A 24,428-nucleotide genomic window follows, 5' to 3' on the forward strand; every position below is an offset into this window, starting at 1 on the left:
TAAGTGAATGACTTGTTTTATGGAATGAAGAGAGAATAAAGGAAACTTGTGAATTTTCAAAAACAGAGGGGGCGAGAGGGATACATAATGTGATGTGTAATCTGACTGTCAAATCACTGCAGCTTGAAAATGGTCTTTCCTTAAAACAGAATCTTGAACCTTTTTTTTTCCCAAGAAAAGCAGTGGAAAACTCACAACTGTTTTACTCAACTATTTCGTCGCACCAGTATTTCCATGTATAGAGCAGTAAGGGATTTCTCCTCCGTTCCATATGTCTTTACACGGTAAATATATTTATCTAATTTTGTTGGTCTTTGAACTGTTCTACATAAGTGAAATTTTCCCCACAGATTGTAGTTTATTCTTTTAAGCACCAAAACTTTTAACATTTTAAGTGTTTTTGCAGAATTTCTCTACCTTCTTTTAACAGAGTAGTTACATTGAGCCTAACATGATTGGAAATAGCTTAAAACAGTAGTGTTAAAAAAAAAAAAACAGTGTTCTTAGAGCTATACTCTCAGCTCAGTGAGGGTGTCAGCTTACATGCCTCTGCAATAAATGGTCCTAGGCAGCTTGCTTTTTAAACTTCTGTCGTCTGCCTTTTTAGTTTGTTCTTTCTCCTTTCCACATCTTCTCCGCACTCTTAGTCAGCTGCCTGCAGCAGCCTCTCTTTGCTAATTTCTATTTCTACTCTGTTACAGGCTTGGCTTTTTGTCTAGGAAGGAAGTAGGGAGGGATGGACTTAAGGGACTCTTCTGTGACCGAGAAACCAGTTAACGCATACATGGCTGCTCTAGATGCATTTCTGCTTATTTTCTCTGCTGTAGTTTATTTTACTAATATCTGAGTTGACAGGAGGGAGGCCATGCACAGTATTAAATGAGGAGGAGGAGGACTGTACCTCTGGCAGCTTCTCTCACTAAACATCTATGATGTGCATAGTGCTGGATGCTTCATGTATATTTGCTAATCCTCACAATGTCCCTGCAGGTGCATTGTATTACCCCATTTTACAGATGAGGAAATTGAGGCCCAGTGAGGTTTTTAAGTTTTGCCAAAGATTACTCTCTAAGTGGTAAAGCCAGGAATCAAACCCAGTTTTATCTGACTCCAAAGCCTGTGTTCTTTTCATACCAGAACAAGTTTTTTTCCCAAACTCAAACCTGACATCTGTATGATTGAAAAACTAACCTATAGTCTAGCTCTAAGAAGCATTGACTTTATTAGCAAGAGGTATTAGGCCTTTTCCAGGTCACAGTGTATATTTTCCTAAAAGTTGTCCCTGTTTTAACATATTCTGTAAAATTCTGTGAATGCACAAGTTCTAGAAAGTTTTCTCAAGCTAGTATCTACACTAGTTTTCTCAGGTGTAGGTAAGTAATAGGGGACCCCTATTTAAGTAAACCTCCACCCCCGTCCTGATTTCCCCCTTTTCAGAGGCCCTTCTCAACACTGTCACTCACTTAATGTGCTTCCCATTGGTCTCTACCCCAGTGAGTAGCACCAGGGTAAAGAGTTTTGCCCAAGACCATCTACTTTGGAATAATCAGAAGCATTCAGCAACCTCTCAGCACCCACGTGATTGCGCCATGACGGAAGAGTGTTTCTTCAGCACCCACATGCACTTAGCCCAGGAAGTCATTGTAGCTGAGCTCGGATCTGAACTCCACCTCAACCTTGGGACAGTAACTAGGTACTTAGTCTTTGAGCTTTGTATTGGACTCTTAGATATAAGTGGGATCATGAATTTGGGAAGGTAGGAGACAAGAATTAGACATTTTTTTTTTAATGATGGGATCTGTGCTGACTTCAGATTCTCCTTATCCAGCTAATCTCTTCATCCCATTAGAGCATTATTACAGATTTGTTAGTGGCAACAGGGTTCACTTTATTACTTCAGAGATAGAAGGGGCCCTTAGATATCTAGTTTAATCTCATTCTACAGATGAGTACACTGAGCCCCAGAGAGATAAAGTGACTTTTGCCAGGTCACACAGTAAAATGGTTTAACATATATTTAACTTGCTGCTAAAAGCTGGAGGATTAGTCTGTTCCCAAAGTGGGTATCCTGTATTGAGCTACAGTAGGAAAAAGTTCAGCTGTGGCAAAATGCATTGAAAATAGGAGAGAACTAGGAAAACAATTCATCAACAGTTTTACAGGTTCCTTTTGTAGTTTTCCCCTTAGGGAATCTGGCCCGGAATTTTACTCAGCTACTGCCTGTATAGAGAGCAGTGTCATGCTAGGCAGGCTGAAAACACTCCTGGTGTTGATGAACAGTAATGCCATTTGAAAGCTTCTATTTTAAGAGGATTAGTGTTCTTTGGAAATCGGCTTCTGAGACTGTTTGTATTAAGCCCAGGGATATTTTAAATTGCACTGAGTCATAAGAGCAAAAATACAGAAGGAGGCAGTCACCATGAGCAGTCATCACATGCAGTAGAACAGTCAGTAACTAGGCTCCCCCAGTTAGGCACAGGCCATTGGAGTTCTAACTAAAGAAATTGTTGTTTAAGTATGAACTTTTACTATCACTGGGCATAAGACACAGACATGGTCAGATATAGCTATGTTAGCCCCGTATTCCGTGTGTTAGACCTGTTTGTCAACTGTAAGTTGATCTGAGACTCTCCAGAGGATATGTAGACTAAGTTTGGCCATACGTTTGAAATGGAAACTGAAAATATTGGATCAAATTAGTTCTTCATTTATAAGAGGAAAAAAAGCCCAGTTGAGAGGTGCTCATAATAGATGCTTCATAAGAAGGGTAAGACCTTCCGTCAAAGAGATCTTTCATACAGATAGGCTCTTCCCAGTTTAGCCACTGAAGAGGTAATGGAGGGAGAATGGGAGGGAGGAAGGAGGAACAGGGGAAGAGAAGGAGAGCAAATAAATTAATTACTTCATTAATTAATTAAGGTTGGACAAGCCTGAATTTTCCTGCCGGTTCTGATACTAATTAGCAGTGTGACCTTATGTAACTCACCCGAGTCTCAGTTTCCGCTGTAAAAACAGGGTAATGGTATCTATTGTACAGGGTTGTTGAGATTATTAAATGAGATAATGTTTGTGGAAGCACCTGATATGGTCTGAGAAGTGGCAGGATATTAGAAAGCTGTCATTACCAAGTCTGCAAATTGCCCAGAAAGCCCCTATAGCCTTTATTTATTCCCTATATGCTTTAGGCATCTGCTGCTTTTTGACTTTAAGATAATGCCCTGCCTCTCCTGAAAGTTTGGGGGACTGATTGTTAATTGGGGACTGATTCTGTGCTTTTTCCTTTTCAACTGAAGGCTAGCTAGTTCAGTGTTTACTAGACCCTTTTTGGGCTTCAACACAAATATGGTAACAAAAGGTAAGGAGGGAAAATTCACTTTCTTTCCCCAGTTCAGCCAGGAGTGTATTCAAGCTCCCATTTCATGTCATAATCTCCTGCCCCAGCTATGTCTGTCCATTCTGGTCAAACACTGGCAGAAACTACCTCAGGTCTCCGGTATGCACTTGGGAAATAATAATACAGTAGACTGCTTTCATAGTTGCCTATTGGTGTCAGTCAGCCCTGGGACCTAATTCTTCCTGTTTCTCTCAGTACCTGTTGTACAGGATTCTTCAGCCATCCTGTCCTAGTGACCTATTGCCCAACTAGGGAAGCACCACTGGCTCTCAGAGGTGGCTGCAGACTTTTGAGCCACACCCAGAGGTGCATTAAGTGAAGCATTCCCAACCTGTGCACTCACCAAAATTTCTCATTTGTCAGGAATTTGACCCAAAAGAGCCCTGGCTTATCTTTGATCTAGGAAGATGACTACTGTGTTGACTGATCCAGTGGATGAAATTGGATCAATTTCTAAGACCATTTGGAATTTTCACTTTCCAAGACCCATATTCACTTATGAATTGTAAACCTACAACAAAATCTGGATGTGTTTTAATACTTTGTAGATAGAGCAGGTTTTGCTTCTGGGGGAAGAATTTCACCTGCCCAAATATAATATAACCTCCTTTTTTAAAAAAGATCTCACAGTGTTCAAGCTTTCTGTTTACTAATAGTTAAGCTCAAATCATATTTAGCTGTCTATGTTCCCTTTGAGTTGTAATGATTGAGGAAGGACCTTTAAGTAAAAAGTCTCAAAATGAGAATATTAATCTCATGCTACTTTTTGTTCCAGATGGAATGACATGGAAAGCATGTGCCAGTCAAAATCATATACTAGTAGGATCAAGAACACCCCCCCTTCATGTCCAGAGAGTTTTAATTAGTGTCTTATGAAGGGGTTAAAATCCCTTACAGGGAGGTCTTGATTTTAAAAAAATCACATATGAAAGGCTGTTACGCAATTTACTTTCCCTTTTTTCCCTTTGCTGGTTTGGTGTTAATATTTAATGAGAGAATGGAGGTGTCCTTTCTATGAATTCCCTAGGTATCTGGCTTCTCCATTTTAGAATTTAGACAGGAAGTAAACACTAGAAAGTAAAGTGAGCAAAGGAGTTTAGAATATTAAAAACGGGAGGAGTAGGAAGTTGGTGGGAAGTATTTTCTTCCTTTTGTTATTCAGATTTTGCGTTTGACTAATGGGGGGGATGTTAAAAGACAACAATAAAACAAATCTAAAAAACAGGTAGCGTTGGGTTTCCCTGGTGGCGCAGTGGTTGAGAGTCTGCCTGTCGATGCAGGGGACACAGGTTCGTGCCCCGGTCTGGGACGATCCCACGTGCCGCTGAGCGGCTGGGTCCGTGAGCCATGGCCGCTGAGCCTGCGCGTCCGGAGCCTGTGCTGCGCAACGGGAGAGGCCACAACAGAAAGAGGCCCGTGTACCGCAAAAAACAGGTAGCTTGAACCAAGCAGTTCAGACCCTCCCTGCACCTCACTAACGGGGGAAGGTTGCAGCGTTTTTCTCAATTATAATTTGAAGTACGTCCCAGAGAGGAAGGAGGTGAGGATTAATGGAGAAATGTCATCATGAATTTGAGTTCCTCCGAGGCAGACACCGGGTAGCTGTCGTTGTTATTGTTATTTTTGGTGCTGATGTTTTGATGCTTACAGTGATTAAGTAGGTTAGATTGAACCCCAAATTCATCCACCACACACACTCCTCCACCCCAAATAACACCACATCATTTTCACTGGGCTCTTTGTGTTAGCCTGTTTGCAGACCGTAATTTCACACGTGGATTACATAAGCCACTCAGGCTGATAACACTGAAAAAATGTTTGATTGGAAATTGCTAAGCATGGTCAGGTTTGTGCTTTCAGTTTGCAGGTCGTGAGGTTGTGAAAAGAGCTGAGGAACAAACTTCCGTGACCCAGGTGAAAAAATTAGGGAAAGTGTTTTAATAATGACAAGTCAGTACAGTTTTTTCAGGGTACTGAGGCAACCCAGAAGATTGCATTGCAGGACACCAGGGGCATCTTGCCAACCTCTTTGTTCATCATGTTTTGCAAAAGCCTCAAATTTTATGGCTTTCTCAGTCTCCTTCCTGATGTTTCCTGCAGATTGGAGGTGCTTACTATGGTAACGCAAACACAACTGTTTGTGTGAGTGTCATAGGGTTACAGCTACACAATTACAGCTTCAACTTTTCTGTTCTTTCAGAAAGCCATCATTCTCCAGGTAATTCTTATGACTTGAAGAGGGAAGTAAATGCTGGTAGTCATTAGTGGATGAATTAATGGGGCTGTTTCATCTGGACCCTTTGTGGGTTTTGCTTCACCCCTGAGTTCTGCAGCTTTGTGTCACCTCAGCAAGTCTCCTAACTTGTTTGTGTTTCATCTGTGGGAAAATGGAGCTCATTTTACTTACCGAAATGCTACTTTGCTATTTAACTATTTGCTAATAAAGTGCTCTCTTTGGGAGCGATAATTACCCCATCGGAGTTTTTCCCATTTAGGAAGACTCAGCTTGAGGAGATCTTGCTGTTAATTCCCACGTAACTGTGAGTAAATTGTTCAACTTCTGAAAGACTTCATTTTCTACAAGGGTATGGAAATCCATGGTAAGGATTAGCACTTTCTACTCAACTCTTTCTGAAGATTTGCAAAGATCAGCTAAAATTTATTTAAGAGACTTTCCTTCACACACATACAAAACACATGCCATGAAAGGAAGGTAGATAGGAGGTTTTTATCAATTTAAAGGACAGCTTGGAACAGGCCAGTGAATGGAACTAGTTGAATTATCTGGCAGACTTGAGCCAGATAATGGCAGGAGCCATTTGTATGCTTGTGCTGGCCCTGCTGGTGAGGAAGTAAGAAGAGGCTTGTGCCCAGAGTTGAGAAGGACAGAATGTGTGCCCATTTGTGTGATGTCATAGAAAAAACAACATGAATATACTGGAAACAATGAAAATTCCAGAATATATGAAATTGAGAATGTGGAGATAGATGAAGAAATGAAGAATTAGAGGAAAAAATCAGAAGCAGGAAGCCGTGAACAGTGGAGCCATATAGTAGTACTTGGGATCACATGGCAGTCGACAAGCGGTGCCTTTGAACCACCTCACTTAGGGGTTGTAGCCTTTTTTGCCAGGCATCTACCTCCTATGGAATCCACACAGTTGCCCTTTGGAGTAGATAGAGTTCTTCTTAACAGATGAACAGGGTCACTCACACCAGTGTGTCGCAGAGCCAGGATTTGAGTCCAAAACCTGGATGAGCTGATACATCGGCTTGTACAAACTGCATAACACAGCATAAAAACATCCCTAAGTCAAAAGAAGGTGCAAAGCAGAAGCAGTGAAGGTGGAGAGCCTTTAGATAGAATGTGGAGTGAACAAAATTCGGTCCTAAAATGGCTTCCAGAATCTGTGACATGTTAATGACCATTATATGACAAACATTGGTTTATAAGCTTCAAGAGTTAGAAACAAGTGCTGAGGACTTTTGCAAGTACTCCATTATTTATATATAGTATTACATACTCATGCATAGCGTTAAATAATTATAGAATTTCTCCTTTCACAAATGGGTTAAAAAATCTGAGGGGCAACCTCAGGTGTTATTTAATAAATCATCTTAGCTGTTCATAGGTGTAAGTATCCAAAACATGTTTTGTCACAACCCAAAGCCATGAAACAGCCCAAAAAGGAACCTGAAAGAGATACATGCAGGAGGGAACTCCATAAAATACTCTCAAACAAAAGCTGCAAATGTCACAAGGAAATCTAGTTGATGAAAGAAACCCACTGTGAAACAGACGAAATAAATGAGACATTATACTGCCAGAGAACAACAGAATGATACCTTCCAAGTGCTAGGGAAGAATAACTACATGTAGGCTGCTCTGTCCACCTGATTCATTATTCAAGGAAGAGGATAAAATCAAGACACTTTCAGACTCATGTAGATAAAAATTACCTCTTATAAAACCTTGCTGAAAGAAATACTACAGGATATATTTCAAGAAGAAAAAACATGAACTCACACCATTGGTGAAAGAAATCAATAAAGCGTGTTGGTAAATCTAATTAAGGTGGGGACTTAAAATTATATATATTGAAAATTCTTAATGTCTACATCAATTTGGATCTAAAATTCTGGAAGAGAATATAGGATTCAAGGGTTGCATTTCAAAGGAATGTTAAAGTGTTAAAAGTTTGGGAGAAAAAACATTTCTTATACCCTAATCTGCCTGTCACTTGCCACCTGGCAAGTTTCTGTTCACTTTATTCCTGTCCCCTTAAATTGATGGGTGCTCACAAGAGCATGAGGATAAATAAAACACAAATGCAAATGCGATTTTGCTTTTCAATTAGAGGTTTATGTATGAAATTCCTGAGCCCTAGGCAAAAATTACAAAATAGGCTGACTTATTCTTTCTTCTTCTCACCTGACCTTTTATGATATACAACAAAATGTATATCACCCTAGCAAGGACAGTTACCAGGCTTAGGGGCTGAGATACTCTCTAGCAGCAAACTCTAAGCTCTGAGTGGCCTTGCCCTTACCTCTTGCCTTTTGTGTCTTCACCCAGGATGAAGACAAGTGGAATAGAAGACAGGCTTATCTTTACAAATAACATAAGGCAAGAGAGATGAGTTGAAAGAATCCAGTCAGCAGCCTGAGTTCAAAAATGATACTGACAGGGCTTCCCTGGTGGCGCAGTGGTTGAGAGTCCGCCTGCCGATGCAGGGGACGTGGGTTCGTGCCCTGGTCTGGGAGGATCCCACGTGCCGTGGAGCGGCTGGGCCCGTGAGCCATGGCCGCTGAGCCTGCGCGACTGGAGCCTGTGCTCCGCAACGGCAGAGGCCACAACAGTGAGAGGCCCGCGTACCGCAAAAAAAAAAAAAAAAAATGATACTGACAGATGCGTGTGCGGTCAGGACTTTAGGGATTAGTTGTGTGGAAATCCATAGGGAACTATCTCCTATTGCTGAATGCAGGCATCACAGGTAATGTAGATGAGAGAGGGGGCTTGAGGTGAGAGTTATGAGTCGCTAGGTTTTAGTTCAGTTTTAGATGGATAGCTGTATCTATCTAGCAGTGAAAACAACTGCCTTAGGAAAAACCATACCCTGCCACTAGAGGTGTTCACAGAGAGATTGCTTGTCAGGGATGTTGTAGAAATAGTTCCTTGATGGAAAGAGATTTAAGTAGGCTTTTTCTCATCCCTAGAATTTAAGATTCTTTATAGTCAGGGAACTTATTTTTATCTTTCAAACAATACTTTAACTGTTTGTGGTGTATTTCTCTTTGTAACCTACTGATTTTAACAACTCTAAAGGGGAAGGGGGAGGTATGTGAAATAGTGATCATCTTAGAGACATGTAAAACAGGGTGTGAGATATTGGATTTATTTTGTAGTTAGCACAGTGATGTGGACTGCCGATGAGCCTAAGATTAGACTAAGGCCATGAGTCAGTCACCACAGGAAATATTTGGTTAGTTAAAAAGGTTTTCAAATTGCCCATGAATTCCTTTCAGGGAGCAAGTACTCACGCGATGCCTTCTTCATAATGCAGTAGAAACATTTTCGAAAGGGCCAGTGTGTTCTTAGTAGACTGTGAAGATGGAAAGGAGAGAGACATTTTTTAACACCTCCTGTGTACTCAAATGCATATACAAGGTAGAGATTATTACCCTCAGTTTATAGATGAAGGAACTTGCTATGCAACTTTGAGAGGTAGAACCAGGAATCAAACCCAAGTGCTCCTGGCTATAACACCTATAATCATTTTTTCCCAATGTTTATTATAAAATTTTCAAACACACTGCAGACTTGAAAAAAATTGTACAGTGAACATCCATACACCCACCTCTTAGATTCTACATTTTACAATATTGTCTTATTGTATATCTTTCCATCTGTCCATCCTTTATCTGTTGTATTTTTTTGATGCATTTCAAAGTAAACTACAGGCATCCATAATTTTTCTTAACAGCTTTATTGAGATACGCAAGTCAATTGTTCAATTGTTTTAGTATATTCATAGATATATGCAACCATCACCATAATCTATTTAGGACATTTTCATCAGTCTCCAATCTTCTCAGTCCTGCCCCAGCCCCTGGCAACCATTAATCTTTCTGTCTCTATAGATTTGCCTATTTTGAATATTTCATATACATGGAATCATACATTTTTCAGGTCTTTCTTACTGGCATGCTTCACTTAACATAGTATTTTCAAGGCTCATCCATATTGTAGCATGTGTCATTACTTCGTTTCTTTTTCTTTCCAAATGATACTGCATTGTATGAATAGACCACACTTTATATATCCACTCGCCAGTTGATAGTTGTTTCCACTTTGGGGCCATTATAAATAATGCTCCTATGAACATTTGTGTACAAATTTTGAGTGGAAATAAGTCTTCATTTCTCTTTGGTGTATACCTGGAGTGGGATTTCTGAAGCATATGGTAACTCTATGTTTAGCTCTTTGAGGAGCTGCCAAATTTGTTTTCCAGAACAGTTGCACCAGCAGTATACCAGGGTTCGAAATCTCCACGTCCTCACCGATACTTGTTATTATCTTCTTTCTTATTCTAGGTCCATAATCTTTTTTTTACACTCCTCCTCCCATTGACTCCACCTTGACATAAAGCTTCAAACCATCACATCAGTGTAGTACTGTCCAGGCCCCTTTGTGGCTATGTGATTTGGATCAGCTTTAGACCTGACTCACATTTCTTACTTATGAAGGGAATTAGTTTATCTGGGCTTCTTGAATTGTTTCAAAGTGGCATCATAGCACAGAGGTTAAGAACTTTGGCTTTAAAGTCAAACCAACCTGGATTCAAATCTTTGCTCCCCTGCTTAATTTCTGTGTGCCCTTGGGCAAGTCTCTTTACCTCTCTGAGCTACAGCTTCCTCATCTGTAAAGTGAAGATAATACCTACTCCCTTCTTGGGGTTGTGGAAGTTAATTTACATAGTAGGCACTGAATAAATGGTAGCTGCTGCTATTACTTTTTAATTTGTTCTAATGGTATTTGTGAGCCATGTTTAATATCAAATAAGATTCTCCAACATTCCTGAAAGGCCTGAAAGACTATACAATTTGTGGGCTAAGGGGTTGAGGTGGTAGCCTATGGAACACATGCCAAAGATGTCATCTGGGTCTGCTTTCATCAGCATGCAGGCTGGTTGCCACTACCACCAGGCTCCCCTCCCTGCCACCCCACATTAATCCTTAGCTTAGGACAGTTCTTTGCTGCCAGGCCCAGCCCTTCCCTTAAATCCCAAGGGACTGACACAATGGAACACCACTTTTAAAAAGTGTCTAGCCCCTCTGTGGTGAGGTGAAAGAATAACGAAATCATCGAACACTGAAAACACCACAAACGATGAGCTTAATAGGACAATCATAAAAAGACAATATATTAACATAATCTTGTGACATTTGTTGAACTTAAAATTTGGTGGAAAATCAACTCCAGAGGTGGCATCTGTTTCTGAGCATGCCCAGGGTCACAGATAAAGTGAAAAAAAAAAGGCAGAGTCACAGAGAATCCGCCCTAGTTACGGACAAAAAGTGGAAACCTTTCTGATCAACTGTTCAGTCACTTTAGTGACAGTTTCAGTGGGAAAGAAAGCAGCACAAAGATTCTTATCAAGGACACAGGAGAACTAAATAGGATTCAGTAACATAGTAAAAAGGGTCAGCTGCACCTCTTTTAAATCCTTGTTTCGTAGAGAAGGAATGGAGTTTAGGATATAAATGAATATAATTATTCATTTTACAATTATTAGAAGGGAGAATGTTGGTGATGCCACCACATAAAAATTACCTTGAACAGAGAACTTGCATGTATTCCTTAAAAGTTTGTGTACTATACATGTGGTTAAAAACAAGAGGAAAAGGGAGGGTAGTTTTAAATGTTTGAGTTTGTTCTGACATTTTTATTTTTTTAATACGAAGTCTGCTGAGACTCACATGCTAGTGTTAGGTGTGTGCTTGCCTGGGCAGCACTCAGTGGTAGCATCTGCGGGGCATTGGTTCCGGGACACACATTCCCCCTACTCCACCCCCATGGATACCAAAATCTGCAGATGCTCAAGTCCCTTATATAACCTATGCACATCCTCCCACATACTTTAAATCACCTCTACAGTACATATAATACCTAATACAATGGAAATGCTATGTAAATATTTGCTGGCGCACAGCAAACTCAAGTTTTGCATTTTGGAACTTGATGGAATTTTTTTTTTCTAAATATTTTCATTCCGAGGTTGGTGGAACCTGCAGGATGTGGAACCCCAACTGTATATATTCTCCTCTTTGGATGAGCCCTCTGTCTGACTGAGACGCTTCCATTCCAGTAGGACTAAGCTAGACCTGTTTTTATTCTTCCCTTTCTAGGCTTCTTAGTGTGTAGTCATCAACCTTTCTCCCACCTTCTTAGCTCCTTTTTTGGTTCCTTGAACTCCACCCACAACCTGCCCTAAGCTTCACCACTAGCAGACAACCCAGTTTCTTAAAACACCGTGTTCATCATGTCACCACACCGCACTCCACCCCTGCCCAGCAGTGTGCTTTGGGCCCTTGTACTGTCTATTCCAGAATCTCCACTCCCCTACCTACCTTTTACGGGCAGATTTCCTTTTTTTTCTCCAACTTAGGTCTACTGTTCCAGTTAGCCTATACATTTCCACCTCCTGTCCTTTACCTGTGTTCTTTTTCCACCCGGAATCTCTGATCTCGTTCTTTAAAACTGTTCCAATCCTACTGGTCCTTAGATGCCCTGCCCAGGTCCCATATTTATGTAGAATAAACCTTTTCATATGTAGTCCTAAATGCTAGAGGTGCAAGATGAACAAAATGATCCTTCCTCCTGAGTAACCTTATCTCCCTGCATTCTCACAGTTTTTTACTCACCTGCAGCCACACTGTCCCTACTTCTTGTCCCTAAAACCTGCCAAGCTAATTCCCATCTTGAGACCTTTATACTTGCAATTCCTTCTGCTTTAAGATACTCTTCCCCTCACAGCTTCACGGGGCTTTTTCATGTCATCACTCAGGTTTCAGCTCTCATTGTTTAGAGCATTGAATGGGGGAGAGGCCTTCCCTGACCATTCCAGCTTCGTCAGCCGCTGGGCACTCTGCCATATGCCCATACTGATCTTTCCTGGTTTACTTATCCATGCCTGCGGTCATCTTGGTTTTCTTGCCTTCCACCCCGACTGCAGAACGTAAACTGAGGGCAGGCGTTCTGTCTTGCTTATTACCACAGTGTCCGCAGCACTTTGAACATACCGGGCACACAGAAGGCTCTCAGTAAATATCTGTTGACACTGTCACAGACACTGTGCTTGGCTATAGTGATGATGGGCTCTGAATAATGAACATACAGGTGAGTGACCTGCCGGGTGTTGGAATAAGCTACTGGTGATTGCCAGAAGGTCAGTTTCCATTTATGTGCTGTTTATCTTCTGATAAGACCTGCTTAATGTTGCTGTAGTTTTTGCCTCTCCCATGTACTGCTCAGAGCAGAATAAGAACTGCCTCGTTTATAATGGGTATGCTTAAAGCTAATCAGGGCTGCTGGCCTCACTACAAATACCGTGTGTTGAGAGATGTGGAAGAGCCATGTTGCTGCTATGATATGGCCTTGTGACAAGCTGTCCATTCCAGGCACTAAGAGCTGTACCCACTAGCATGCCCTGTTACCTCAGGCCACTCACTTAATTTCTTTGTGCTTTTATTTTCTTCCTTTGCAGAATGGATTTTGGGGATTGGATGTGAATAATACCAAGAAAAATACAGAATGCATAAAAAATTTAACTTTTCCCCCTTCTTAGATGTGAACGATTAGAAGAACAACTAAATGACCTAACAGAGCTCCACCAGAATGAAATCTTGAACTTGAAGCAGGAATTGGCCAGCATGGAAGAGAAAATTGCATATCAGTCCTATGAACGGGCTCGGGACATTCAGGTTAGCATGAAGGATCAGGTGTAAAAGCAAAAGGCTAACAGAAAGTAGAATGTTGGTTTCCAGGGGCTAAGGCATTAGGGGGATGGGGGGTGGGTTATTGTTTAATGGGTCCAGAGTTTCAATTTTATAAGATGAAAGAGCTATGGAGATAAATGGTGGTGATGGTTGCACAGCATTATAAATGTTTAATACCACTGAACTGTACACTTAAGAATAGTTAAGATGGTAAATTTTATGTTATACGTATTTTACCACAATAAAAAAAGAAAAAAAGGAATGAGGTACTGATACATGCTACGATATGGATCCACCTTGAAACATTATGCTCAGTGAAAGAAGCCAGTCACAAAAGGCCACATAGTGTATGATTCCATTTATAAGAAATGTCTAAAATAAGCAAATCTGTGGAGAGAGAAAGTAGGTTAGTGGTTGCCAGAAACTAAGGGAAGGGGGAAGGGAGTGATAGGTAAAAGGTACGGGTTTATTTTGGGGATGATGAAAATGTTCTGGAATTTAATAGTAGTGATGGTTGCATAACATTGTGAATTTACTAAATGCTTCTGAATTAAACACTTTAAGATGATTAAAGTGGTAAATTTTACATGTATTTTACCACAATAAAAAAAATGTTTAGGGGAAAAAAGGATGGAGAGGTAGAATATTGAGAAGCTTATACCAACTGTAATACGCCTGCTCTTCAGATGAGGTGCATTTCTCAAAAGTCTATGCCATTTGGAGGTGGTATGCTTGCTTGCGTTCTTAGGAAATGTTTCTTAGGATCACAGTTGTCTCAGTACGTGGAAAAGCACATGTGTTACGTCTGTTCGTTGCTGCTTCAGGAGCTGCTGTGACAAGTCTCAGGGCCATCTTACCTATCTTCTTCTATGGTAAAGGGGGCTTTTGTGCTAGCTGCCAAATCCAAACCTTTTACAGGTGCATTGCCAGGCAGTTTACAAGAATAACACATGAGGCAATAATGTTTAAGGCTAATACTCCTCTAGTTTAATCTCTGGGAAAATACGATACTTAACTTTTACTCATCCCATTTGGGAGATATTTCTAAGAAAACAGTTGGTGGTTTCATATGAAAGCATCTTGAAATAAACTAGTCTTAGAGAAGGGAACTGGTCCGGGAAACTTTTATTACAAAGAATCAAGGGAATGTCTAGATCATTTGCCCAGATGCCATCTTCTCCATGCCCCGGAATTCTGCTTACGTTTTAGTTTTTTTCCCCGAGGTCATTCTGGGCTGGAATGTATCTGTTGTATGTCCATTCTCTAGCTTAGCTTCAGTCTGAAGTTGCCTAGCCTTCACCTCAAATCCCAGGAAACCAGGGCCCACTGAAACCAAGATCAGAAAAACCCAGGGCTCCCACCACTGCTGAGCTTTGGAGGGTATCTGACGATTGCTAAGGAAATAGGTTCTGTCCTCTGAGTGTTATGGTAAATTTTATATAAACTCATGGGTCAAGATTATGGCCTTGAGAGGAGCAGATCACCTGAAATGTTTGGTCAAGTGTTTGGGCATAGTGTCTGTCCTCTTCACAGAGATCAACTCTTCTTAAGAAGACAGAGCAGGGAGCCCTTTCCCCTGATGTCAGGGAGTTATTTAACTTGAAAAACACCAGGTAGTGTGTACAGGGATGTCCAAAGAATGTTCACCTCTCCATTGTTATAGTGGGAAAGTTGGAAATAACCTATGTCTCTCCAGTAGGGAACTGGCTGAATAAACTGTGACATATCCAAGCTATAAATGCTAGGTAGCCGTTAAAAAGAACTAGGTGGGCCTCTACGTGTTGACACGGAGAGATCTCCAGGACCCGCTGTCAAGTGAAAAAAGCAAGCTGTGGATCAGTCCTAGGGTATGGTACTATTTTCATTAAGGCAGACAATTTTTAAATAATTCCACGCATATCCCTAGGGACATATGTGTATAGACTTAAACACGGGTGAAAGGATGAACACACACCAAATTGACAGAGTTATGTCAAGGGCAGGGACTGGAACTGAGGAAAATACCAAGAGAGACTGCCTTTGTGTCCTATTTGAAATGTTTTTATGTTGAACAATTATGTGTGTCCTGTGCAACTTAATAATTTTTAAATGGAAGAAAAGAGAAACAAAATCATATATTTGAGATCTTGTTATTAAAATATTCAAGACCAAATCTAATTGTGGCAACTGCTTCCTGTGAGCTGTCCCACAGGAATGCGATGGAAGGCAGTTCAGGTGTATAATAGTTACTTGAATTGTGAGTTATGCATTTGGCCTCTCACATTCAAGACTCTAGCATATTTTAAATCATTGGCGTGGCTCAAGATGCATCTGGCCTGCCCAAGGGGCATGTCAGCTATTCAGAGTACTTGTGAGCAGAAAGCTTAACTCTTCCCTGTCTGGCCCACAGGAGGCCCTGGAGGCGTGCCAGACCCGCATCTCCAAGATGGAGTTGCAGCAGCAGCAGCAGCAGGTGGTACAGCTGGAAGGGCTGGAGAATGCCACTGCCCGGAACCTTCTGGGCAAACTCATCAACATCCTCCTGGCGGTCATGGCAGTCCTTCTGGTCTTTGTCTCCACGGTAGCCAACTGCGTGGTTCCCCTCATGAAGACTCGCAACAGGACGTTCAGCACTTTATTCCTTGTGGTTTTCATTGCCTTTCTCTGGAAGCACTGGGATGCCCTCTTCAGCTACGTGGAACGGTTCTTTTCCTCCTCCAGATGATGCTGGCACAAGAAGGCAGTGCTCCCCTACCCTCTGGCGAGTGCATGCGGCGAAGAATTAGACAGCAACTTACCTACTCTGAAGTTTTCTACAACAACAAAAGAGTTGAGTGAATCTGTTTACATTTAGGATAATGTTTTTTTCTTCAAAAGACGCAATTGCAATAGTATTTTTTAGATTTTATCCAAGAAGTTTTTTGGGCAAAAATCTTGGATCATTTTTATGTAGCATGATTTTCCTTGGGATGCAGATCTTAAACAGTCCTTTAACATGAACCAACAATCTGGAGCACACTGAAGGGCATTCTAAATTGTGGCTTGAAGGACTGCACTAAAATCCACTAAAAAGATGCGAAAACCTGATTAGGGAAACCAGTTAAACCTAACACCCTGCCTTGTCTGGGCTCACCACCTCTCCCCCTCCCAGACTAACTTTACTGTGAAGTCCTACCACATTCCATGTCTGAATTTCTGGATTCAGGGTGGATTTTCCTTGTCCGTGGAAGAACACATGGATCTCCCTGGCTTTCTCACCCAAGTTGGCCACTCATGGTAACCCTGGAAGTATGATCACTTTTGAACCTGGTCCCTTAACCTTTGCTAGGATACACAAGTGAGAGCATCACGCCCCAAAGGATCACTGCACAGTCCTACTACAGTATTTTGAAGTAGCCCTCTAAATACTTAACTTTAAGCAAATCCCATGGCCGCACTTTTAAGGTTTTTTTAAATATGTGTATAGTCACCAATTTAAAAAACAAAAAATCTGAACAGCATACTTGAAGAATGTAATACTCAAACTCTCAGTGCTTCCTTATGGTTTCTAATAGGATTTTTTATTATTGTTATTATTATTGGGTTTTTTTGGAAAGGGTTGGGAGGGTCTTTTATTTTTTCCTTTGAAATAAAGAAGTGATGTTTTTAAATGAAGAAATGTGTGGATATTTAAGTGTGCTGCTCCCTCTTGTCTTGAAACAATTTGAGTAAAGGAACACTTGCTGTAAATGCCACCCTCTGACACCCTTGTTTTGAGACCCAGCTTAAACTCCATCCTCTGGCTGCTGCTACTGCTTTTTGGTGTCCTGCCACCCCACACCACCACTTTATGGGCTTGGCTTGGTTGGAGAGGAAAGGGGTGCGCAGGGAGAGGGGGAGGCTGTTTCCACAAGCCAGCATGATAGGGTAGAGATTTTTTTTGCCCCAACAATATGTTTACCCAGTGACTTTGGGCTGGGATTATCTGTAGGAAAAATTGAGACTGTACTATGAGAGTCATAAATAATTCCTTGTGTTTCCTTAGTTCATTTTTTAACACCCCCTAATTACTGAAACCAAAGTGATGTGGAATCTTCTGTCTGCATTTTGGGCCCAGCATCTTTAATTTCAAAGCTTTATTCTGTCTGCCCAAGAGAATCAACTGCAGGTGATTTCTCCCTAAAGAGCAGAAAAGCAAATGTCAGGTTAGAAGGACTCACGTTTGGGGTATAAAATGTTGTCAGCGTCCTCTTCATCTAAACTGACTTGTTAACGTAACTATGCTCAGTGGACCTTTATAGACAGTTCAGAAAAATGGACTGAGCCTTCTTCGCCATCCTATAACCAGTTCTACCATCCTGGCGGAACTTGGGCTTTTAGAGCCTATCTAGAAAGCTTGGCCAACCTTTTCGTATTCATAGTATTGAATCACAAATGCTGTTGCCTCTTGGCCTCTGTTCTGTGCAACCAGGTGATGAGCAAGGGGCACATACTTTGCCCTGAAAAGAGTAGCAAAGCATGCCCTGCCCATCTCCCCTATACCAGGAAATTCTTCTGGAACTGGGTTAACACTGCCTGTCTGTCTGAGAGGATGGCTTACATGACAGCTCCAGCCTCCTGTGGCTTGGCAGGCTGGCCTTCTCAGAAACAGCATGTTGTTTCCATAATCATTTTCATATTTTAACTCAGGTACCCCAATCTTCACTCCATCCCCCAATGATTGTAGTACACCTGTTAGCTCTGTTGACCTCTCAAAATCAGTGCCCAGAGCAGGCACCACAGGGGTGATTTTTCTTTTAAAAAATAATTGGAACCAATTTATGTTCAGGCCAAAAACAAATTGTTCTCAAGCCTATGTATTTACAATGTTAACTTTGCCTAAAGGTATTGCAGTGACTTTAGGCAGAAGTGCCAAAGGACACCATGACCTTGTCGAACTAGCACAGTTTTTCCTAATTTTGTGCTTTAGTGAGGGAAGGACAGTCCCACAAAGTTATTGGAAAGATGCTCTAGCCACAATCCTCCAGTTTTTCTAAGACAGAACTTCTGAGTCCCGTGAACTGTGTAGAGACTACGAAGTATTGTGGGCACTGGAAGTCATTGGCTAGATGGATTGAAATTGTTCCCATTTGCCTTGGGACAGTTTCTGTCAAAGGAAGGTTTTCACCTCTGGAAAGCCCCCTGAGCTCCCAGCCAAACAGGCCCGCGCTGACTGTCCATCCTCCATTCTCAAAATGTCCTCGGAAGGACCTCCAGGCTAGGTCAGGCACGGTAATGGCTTTCTAGATCTCTTGTCCCTTGATTATTCACCAGGCCCAACAGTTGTCTGCATTTAATGCTGTTTGTAACCGTGCATCTATTTTCTTGCCTTCCTTCCACTTTGTGCTGCCTATACCTGTTGCCTTTGAGCTTCTTTGCATTGTGGCTGTTCCTGGGTTCTCTTATCTATTCAAAGCTCTTCTATAACCTCGCTCTAATGGTTTAACAGTTCTGTGGATGGAAACTTGTCACTCTAATGCTTCTTCTCTTTTAAAGACTACAAGCATTCCATTTGAAATGAAGCATTCCTGGATTACTGGTTAGTGCTGGTGTGTGAGGCTGACTATGGTAGCCTGGGTGACTCTGTTCAGGTTGTAGAGTGACTAACATTTACCTTTTTTTATGATAGTTGAACAGCACTTCTGTCTGCTCCAATTTCAGTTCTTTGGAAAGATATTCAGTGCATCCTAGCAAGGAAGGCTTTCTATTCCACTGGCTCCTTAAGAAGCAAAAGTAGGTTAAATTTTACACTTGCCTGACTGGGTGGGGTTTTCTCTCTCCCCTGTACCCCCTCCACCCAATTGAGGTAAAAATCTGATACGAAGAAAAACTCAGATCAAGCCTTCCTTGCTAGCCATGTCGTAACAATGAGCATAATTTTCATGTGGTCTTTGCTGTATTTGGTTTTGTTTCTGATTTCATATTCCTTTGAGGTACAGTCAGATGAAATGCTGAATTCCAAGTGAGCTCCAGTGAGGAGCTGCCTTTCAACCTCAGAAAATGTGCATCCAAAACAAAACCAAATATTATCAAAAAACTGACACAGGTAAAATTATGGTTCCCACCCCCACGTGAAGCTGGGGATTTTGAACGTGGCTCTAAGAGTTAACATTTCTGTCTGTGTGTCGTGTATGCTGGGTGATGCCCTCAGTAGGATTGACTACTAGACTGTAAGTGTGTTTTATCAAAGTGTGTAAGAATAAAAACTCACTTGCACGAATTGAAAAGTACAGAAATGACACTTGTGAACGTGTGAACATTAACACTGTAGTTGATAGATCTTAAGCTGCTAATTGTTGAGAGAGAATTACATTTTTGTTTTGTCTGGTTGCTGCAGATTCTCAGCAGCACTTTTACTGTACATACAAATTGAAATAAAGACCTCAGCTATTAACGAGGTGGTTGGACTCGGGTTTGTTTTGCTCTTTATTTTTGCATATTCAGTTCCGGTGACAAGTTTGTCAGTCTGAAAACTTTCCACTAGTTTCTGCATTAGAAACTTTGTGAGTATGTGAGTGAGTGAGTGAGTGTGTGTGTTTGTGTGTGTGTGTGTGTGTGTTTAGCCAGTATCTTAAAACTGTAACCGATAGCTGATAGCTGGGTAGCTGTCACCGTCTCCCTGGATTGTATACACTTCACTTCAGACTGGCATTTTGCCACAGTTCCTTTAGACTGGTCAGTAGGACTGCCTTTTAGTGCTTTGGAGGGAGTTCTTGGGAGGGAGTTCTTGAGAGGCAGTACCCCCCAAATTCAGCATCTGATGCCCACAATGGGTATGATAATCCCTGTCCATTGTTACAAGGCTTTGTTAATAAACCAATGTTACGATGGGAGTGAAAACTTACTTTATAAAACATTTGAGGTTTGAAGTTCTACATTCATGAAAGGGGTTATCTTCTAGCCTAACTCCACCTATGGTTTTGGTATAGATGTAGTAGTTTCTATTACGGCTTTTCTTTGATGATCTCTGGGAGGTCTCTGGAAATCGAGAAGCTCTAATCTTGCCTTTTCGTAACTTTCTTTTTTTTTTTTGGCCACGCTGCGGCATGCAAGATCTTAGTTCCCTGACCAGGGATTGAACCCGCGGCCCCTGCAGTGGAAGCGCAGAGTCTCAACCACTGGACCGCCAGGGAAGTGCCTAATCTTGCCTTTGACAGGGTACCAAACAGGGTCCTCATGACTTGGTCCTTCACACCCCCAATCTGAATGTTGAGATGTTTAGGCCACACTTCTGGCTTACTAGTTCTGTGCCTCCTACCCCATCTATAAACTAGAGATATCACACCCATCTTGATCCTACCTTGTGGATGATGTGAAAATAAGAGATGCCACTTGTGAAAACTTTTAAACTCGCTGTGAGAATGCCCTAAACTTCTTGAAATATGGACCAGGCTGCCATGTACAGATGTGCAGGTTGTAAGCCGGCCAATCCCAAGGGGCCGTAAGAAAACTACACTGTGAACGACACGTCCTAGAGTTTCACAGTGCACAGTGGGCACCCAGAACAGCCCTCACCGCAGCTGATAATTTGAAAGCCTGATTTATTGTCATCCATTAAAGACTTTGGAGAGTGGAAGGCTGGATACATAAATCTGAGAAGCTGTGGTGTAGACAACAGACTGGAGAGGCAGGGGATGGGTGTGTGGCCAACTAGAAAATGTCGGCCTCACCTGAAGTGTGCAACTGTAGTGTTTTAAAACTCCGTGAGCTAAACTAAACTCCTAGCCAACTTGTGACCCCAAATCTAGGTAATGAAGAGTAGCTAACATTTATTGAGCACTTACTGAATGCTGGGCTTAATGTTTGGTACTTGTAATGCAATTCTCACTTAATTCTCCCCAGGGTCTTACACAGGCCTTGTCATCCTCATTGTCTAGCTGAGGAAATGAAACTTAAGTGGCTTGCCCAAAGTTATACTGTTAAGAAATGGTAAATGAATGTGATGGAAAACAGGTCTGTGCAATGTACGTAACAAAAGATGGGTGTCCACAAAGAGTTAATATAAACCGAGAAAACCGTCAGCTAAGTAGAAAATAGGCAAAGATTCACAGAAAAAGAAATGAATCACCAATAAGCATCCAGTAGAAACTGTTCGGCCTCATGTGTAAATCAGTGTGTTAAATGGAAAAAAAAAGTGGTGAAATAGTATATTGTCTATGTGTGTTCAAAATAGTTTGTTTGCATAAATATATGTATGTAATTATACAGAAATGAAACCACATTAAACTGTCCCCAGTAATTACTTCTGGGAAAGGGAGTGGGAGGAATGGTGGTGAAATAGGACTTTCATGCTTGACTCCTATAAAGTATGAATCTCTTAATAGAAATGTATTTGTGTATCTTTAAAAAATCAACACTTTTTAAAAAGAAAATAACAGGTCCCTTGAGAGGTGGAAAAGAGATGACAGTGTTACTCATGCCAGACTGTAATAGAACATCTTTTGCTTTAGGATTGCCTTAGAAGGAGCTCTGGACCAAGTTTGGGCCACCCGTTGGGCTTTCTTGCCACCCTGGATTTCTAGGCGTTGTGGTCAGATGGCCATCCCAGTGCCAGACAGGACGTGGGGCGGTGGGCTTGCAGCAGCTGGTACCACCTGTTCGATTCAGCCCTTCATTCATCCTACAGCATTTGAGAGCCACTCTGTGTACCAGACCAGGCTGTGGAGATGTGCTCAGTCAAGGGGAGAAGAACCTGTGTTGTAATAGAGCTGGAAGCCATGTGTGGGAGCGAAGAGGAGGGAGCAGTTCTGACCGGGCAGTTGGGAAAAGCTGGATGGAGGAGGGTTTATGGTGAGTGAAGATGAGTGAGGAGGGCCTTCCAAGTTGAAGGAACAGTATTGGCAAAACCACGGAGGTGACAAAGGCCGAGGTGAGTGGGTCAAGCAATGGATCAGAGCCTCAGATGGCTGAGAGGGTGCCTGGAAGAACATGTGAATCAGGGACAAAGTTAAAAATAGTTGCGAAAGGGCTTCCCTGGTGGCGCGGTGGTTGAGAGTCCGCCTGCTGATGCAGGGGACGCGGGTTCATGCCCCGGTCCGGGAGGATCCCACATGCCGTGCAGCGGCTGGGCCCGTGAGCCGTGGCCACTGAGCCTGTGCGTCCGGAGCCTGTGCTCCGCAACGGGAGAGGCCACAGCAGTGAGAGGCCCGCGTAACGCAAGAAAAAAAAAAAAAATAGTTGCAAAAAATTCTGAATGCCATGCCGAAGGTTTACCCTGTGGCTGCAGGAAGGTGTTGAGTGGTGTAGTGACCCATCCTGTGTTTAAAGACAATTATAGCCCTTTTGGAAGGAACCAGTAGCCTCCTTTTCATGTCATCCAAGTCACTTGGCTGGTTGAGAAATGCTGTCCAAGGTATTTGATCTTTTGCCTTTTGATCCTATAATGGAAGGAGCTTAAACTTTTTATTTGATCTGGGAGGTGAGGGTATAGTGAGGGTATAGGAAGCTCAGAGTTCACTCCATACATATAAATGTATGTCACTTCTGGCATTAGAATCGTTAAATTCTACAACAAGAGTGCTTTCAAATTTATTCAGGCTTCTGTCTTAATGAATGCTTAAACTGTCCAAAGGAATATTCTTTTAGAAGACTTCATTTCAGTAGTTATTGAGACTCTATTAAAATGTACAGCAAACCATGATGAAAATAAATTATAATAACCACTATACCTTAGAGAGCGGTTGTGAGGATTAAATGAAATAATTGTGCGGTGCCTCACCCAGCTCCACAAATGGTCTCAATTATTGTTATTAATAGACTGAGAATTCCTTGAGGGCAGGGAGCTGTCTCACTCATCTGAATCTCTTCAGACTATATCGTGTCTCTCATTCTTACCTGATGAAGGACTCAGTAGCCAGAGTTTGGGCTGTCTGTAGCCAGCTCTGGCTCCTGAGTTGGTTTGGAAAACCAAAAAGTAATCAGTATGTGTCAAGGATACTCTGACCATAGAAACAACAGAAGAGAGCATCCCAGCCATAGAGAACAAAAGCTGGCTAATGGATGCACATACACTGGGCTGAGGGGCTAACAATAGATTTTACTGGTGACTTCTTAACCACAGGTAAGGACGTTGTTGTGTTCATGGCTGTGTCCTCAGTGCCTGGAATGGTGCCTCGCACATAATGGGTGCTCTTTGAAAAGTGGAATTTTAAAATTGCTACATATTGAATCCCTAGTCTGTACCAGACACAGTGCCACTTGTTTTACTGCTAATTCTTACAGTTGCTCTGAAGAGGAGATGGTGTAATTTCCATGTTGCAGATGAAAACAAACTCAGATAGGTGTTTGGGTTTTATCCCATGGGCAAGTCGTTTCACTAGTAGATGGCAAAGTCAGGATTTGGACTCAGAGACCCTCAATCACACTTTTTTATGCACTGGAAGCATTTTGTTCTCTCTTACGTGTTTTCATTAGGTATCTTCCAGAACATAAATGAAACAGTTCCTGCTGAAATTCATTTAATCGTCATGACCAGGTTGCCAGCCCAGAGACACTGACTTGGATAATTGGAATGTTATGCTGTTTGCCCCTACACTAAAACAACCCAGACTACTGTACTTACTCTTTTTTGAAAGTACCAGCTTTAATGAGATACCATTCAATTCAGTCGTTTAAAGTGTTCTATTCAGTGGTTTTTGTTTATTGACAGTTGTGCATCCAGCATCACTAATTCCAGACCTTTTTCATCACCTAAAAATGGAACCCTCCACCCATTAACTGTCACTCTCCTATTCCCTCAGCCCTAAGAAACCACTAATCTACTTTCTATCTATAGGTTTGCCGATTCTGGACGTTTTATGTAAATGGAATCACACGGTATGTGGTCCTTTGTGACTGGCTTTTTTCACTTAGGATGTTATCAGCGTTCATCTATGTGGTAGCATGTTTCAGTACCTCATTCTTTTTTACTGCTAAATAATATTGCATTGTATGGATATACATTTTTATCCATTCATCAGTTGTTGGATGTTTGGGTTGTTTCCATTTTTTTAGCTATTATGAATAGTGTTGCTGTGAACATTCATGTACAAGTTTTTGA

General features: G+C 41.7%; 1 protein-coding gene across 4 annotated transcripts in view; it reads left to right on the forward strand.

Annotated features, from left to right (window-relative positions):
* TMCC1 (transmembrane and coiled-coil domain family 1) overlaps positions 1-19,788 on the forward strand; it is a 220,593-nt gene extending 200,805 nt beyond the window's left edge. For all 4 annotated transcript variants that reach the window (XM_060307224.1, XM_060307226.1, XM_030840873.3 and 1 more), the window contains 2 exons: positions 13,243-13,378; positions 15,783-19,788. In XM_060307224.1, the coding sequence (XP_060163207.1) occupies positions 13,243-13,378; positions 15,783-16,097 (451 nt within the window). In that variant the 3' untranslated portion in view covers positions 16,098-19,788. The remainder of the gene's footprint in view (positions 1-13,242; positions 13,379-15,782) is intronic.
* Positions 19,789-24,428: the final 4,640 nt, after the last annotated feature.

The sequence above is a fragment of the Globicephala melas genome, chromosome 11, assembly GCF_963455315.2.
Source record: "Globicephala melas chromosome 11, mGloMel1.2, whole genome shotgun sequence".
NCBI classification, from domain to species: Eukaryota; Metazoa; Chordata; class Mammalia; order Artiodactyla; family Delphinidae; genus Globicephala; species Globicephala melas.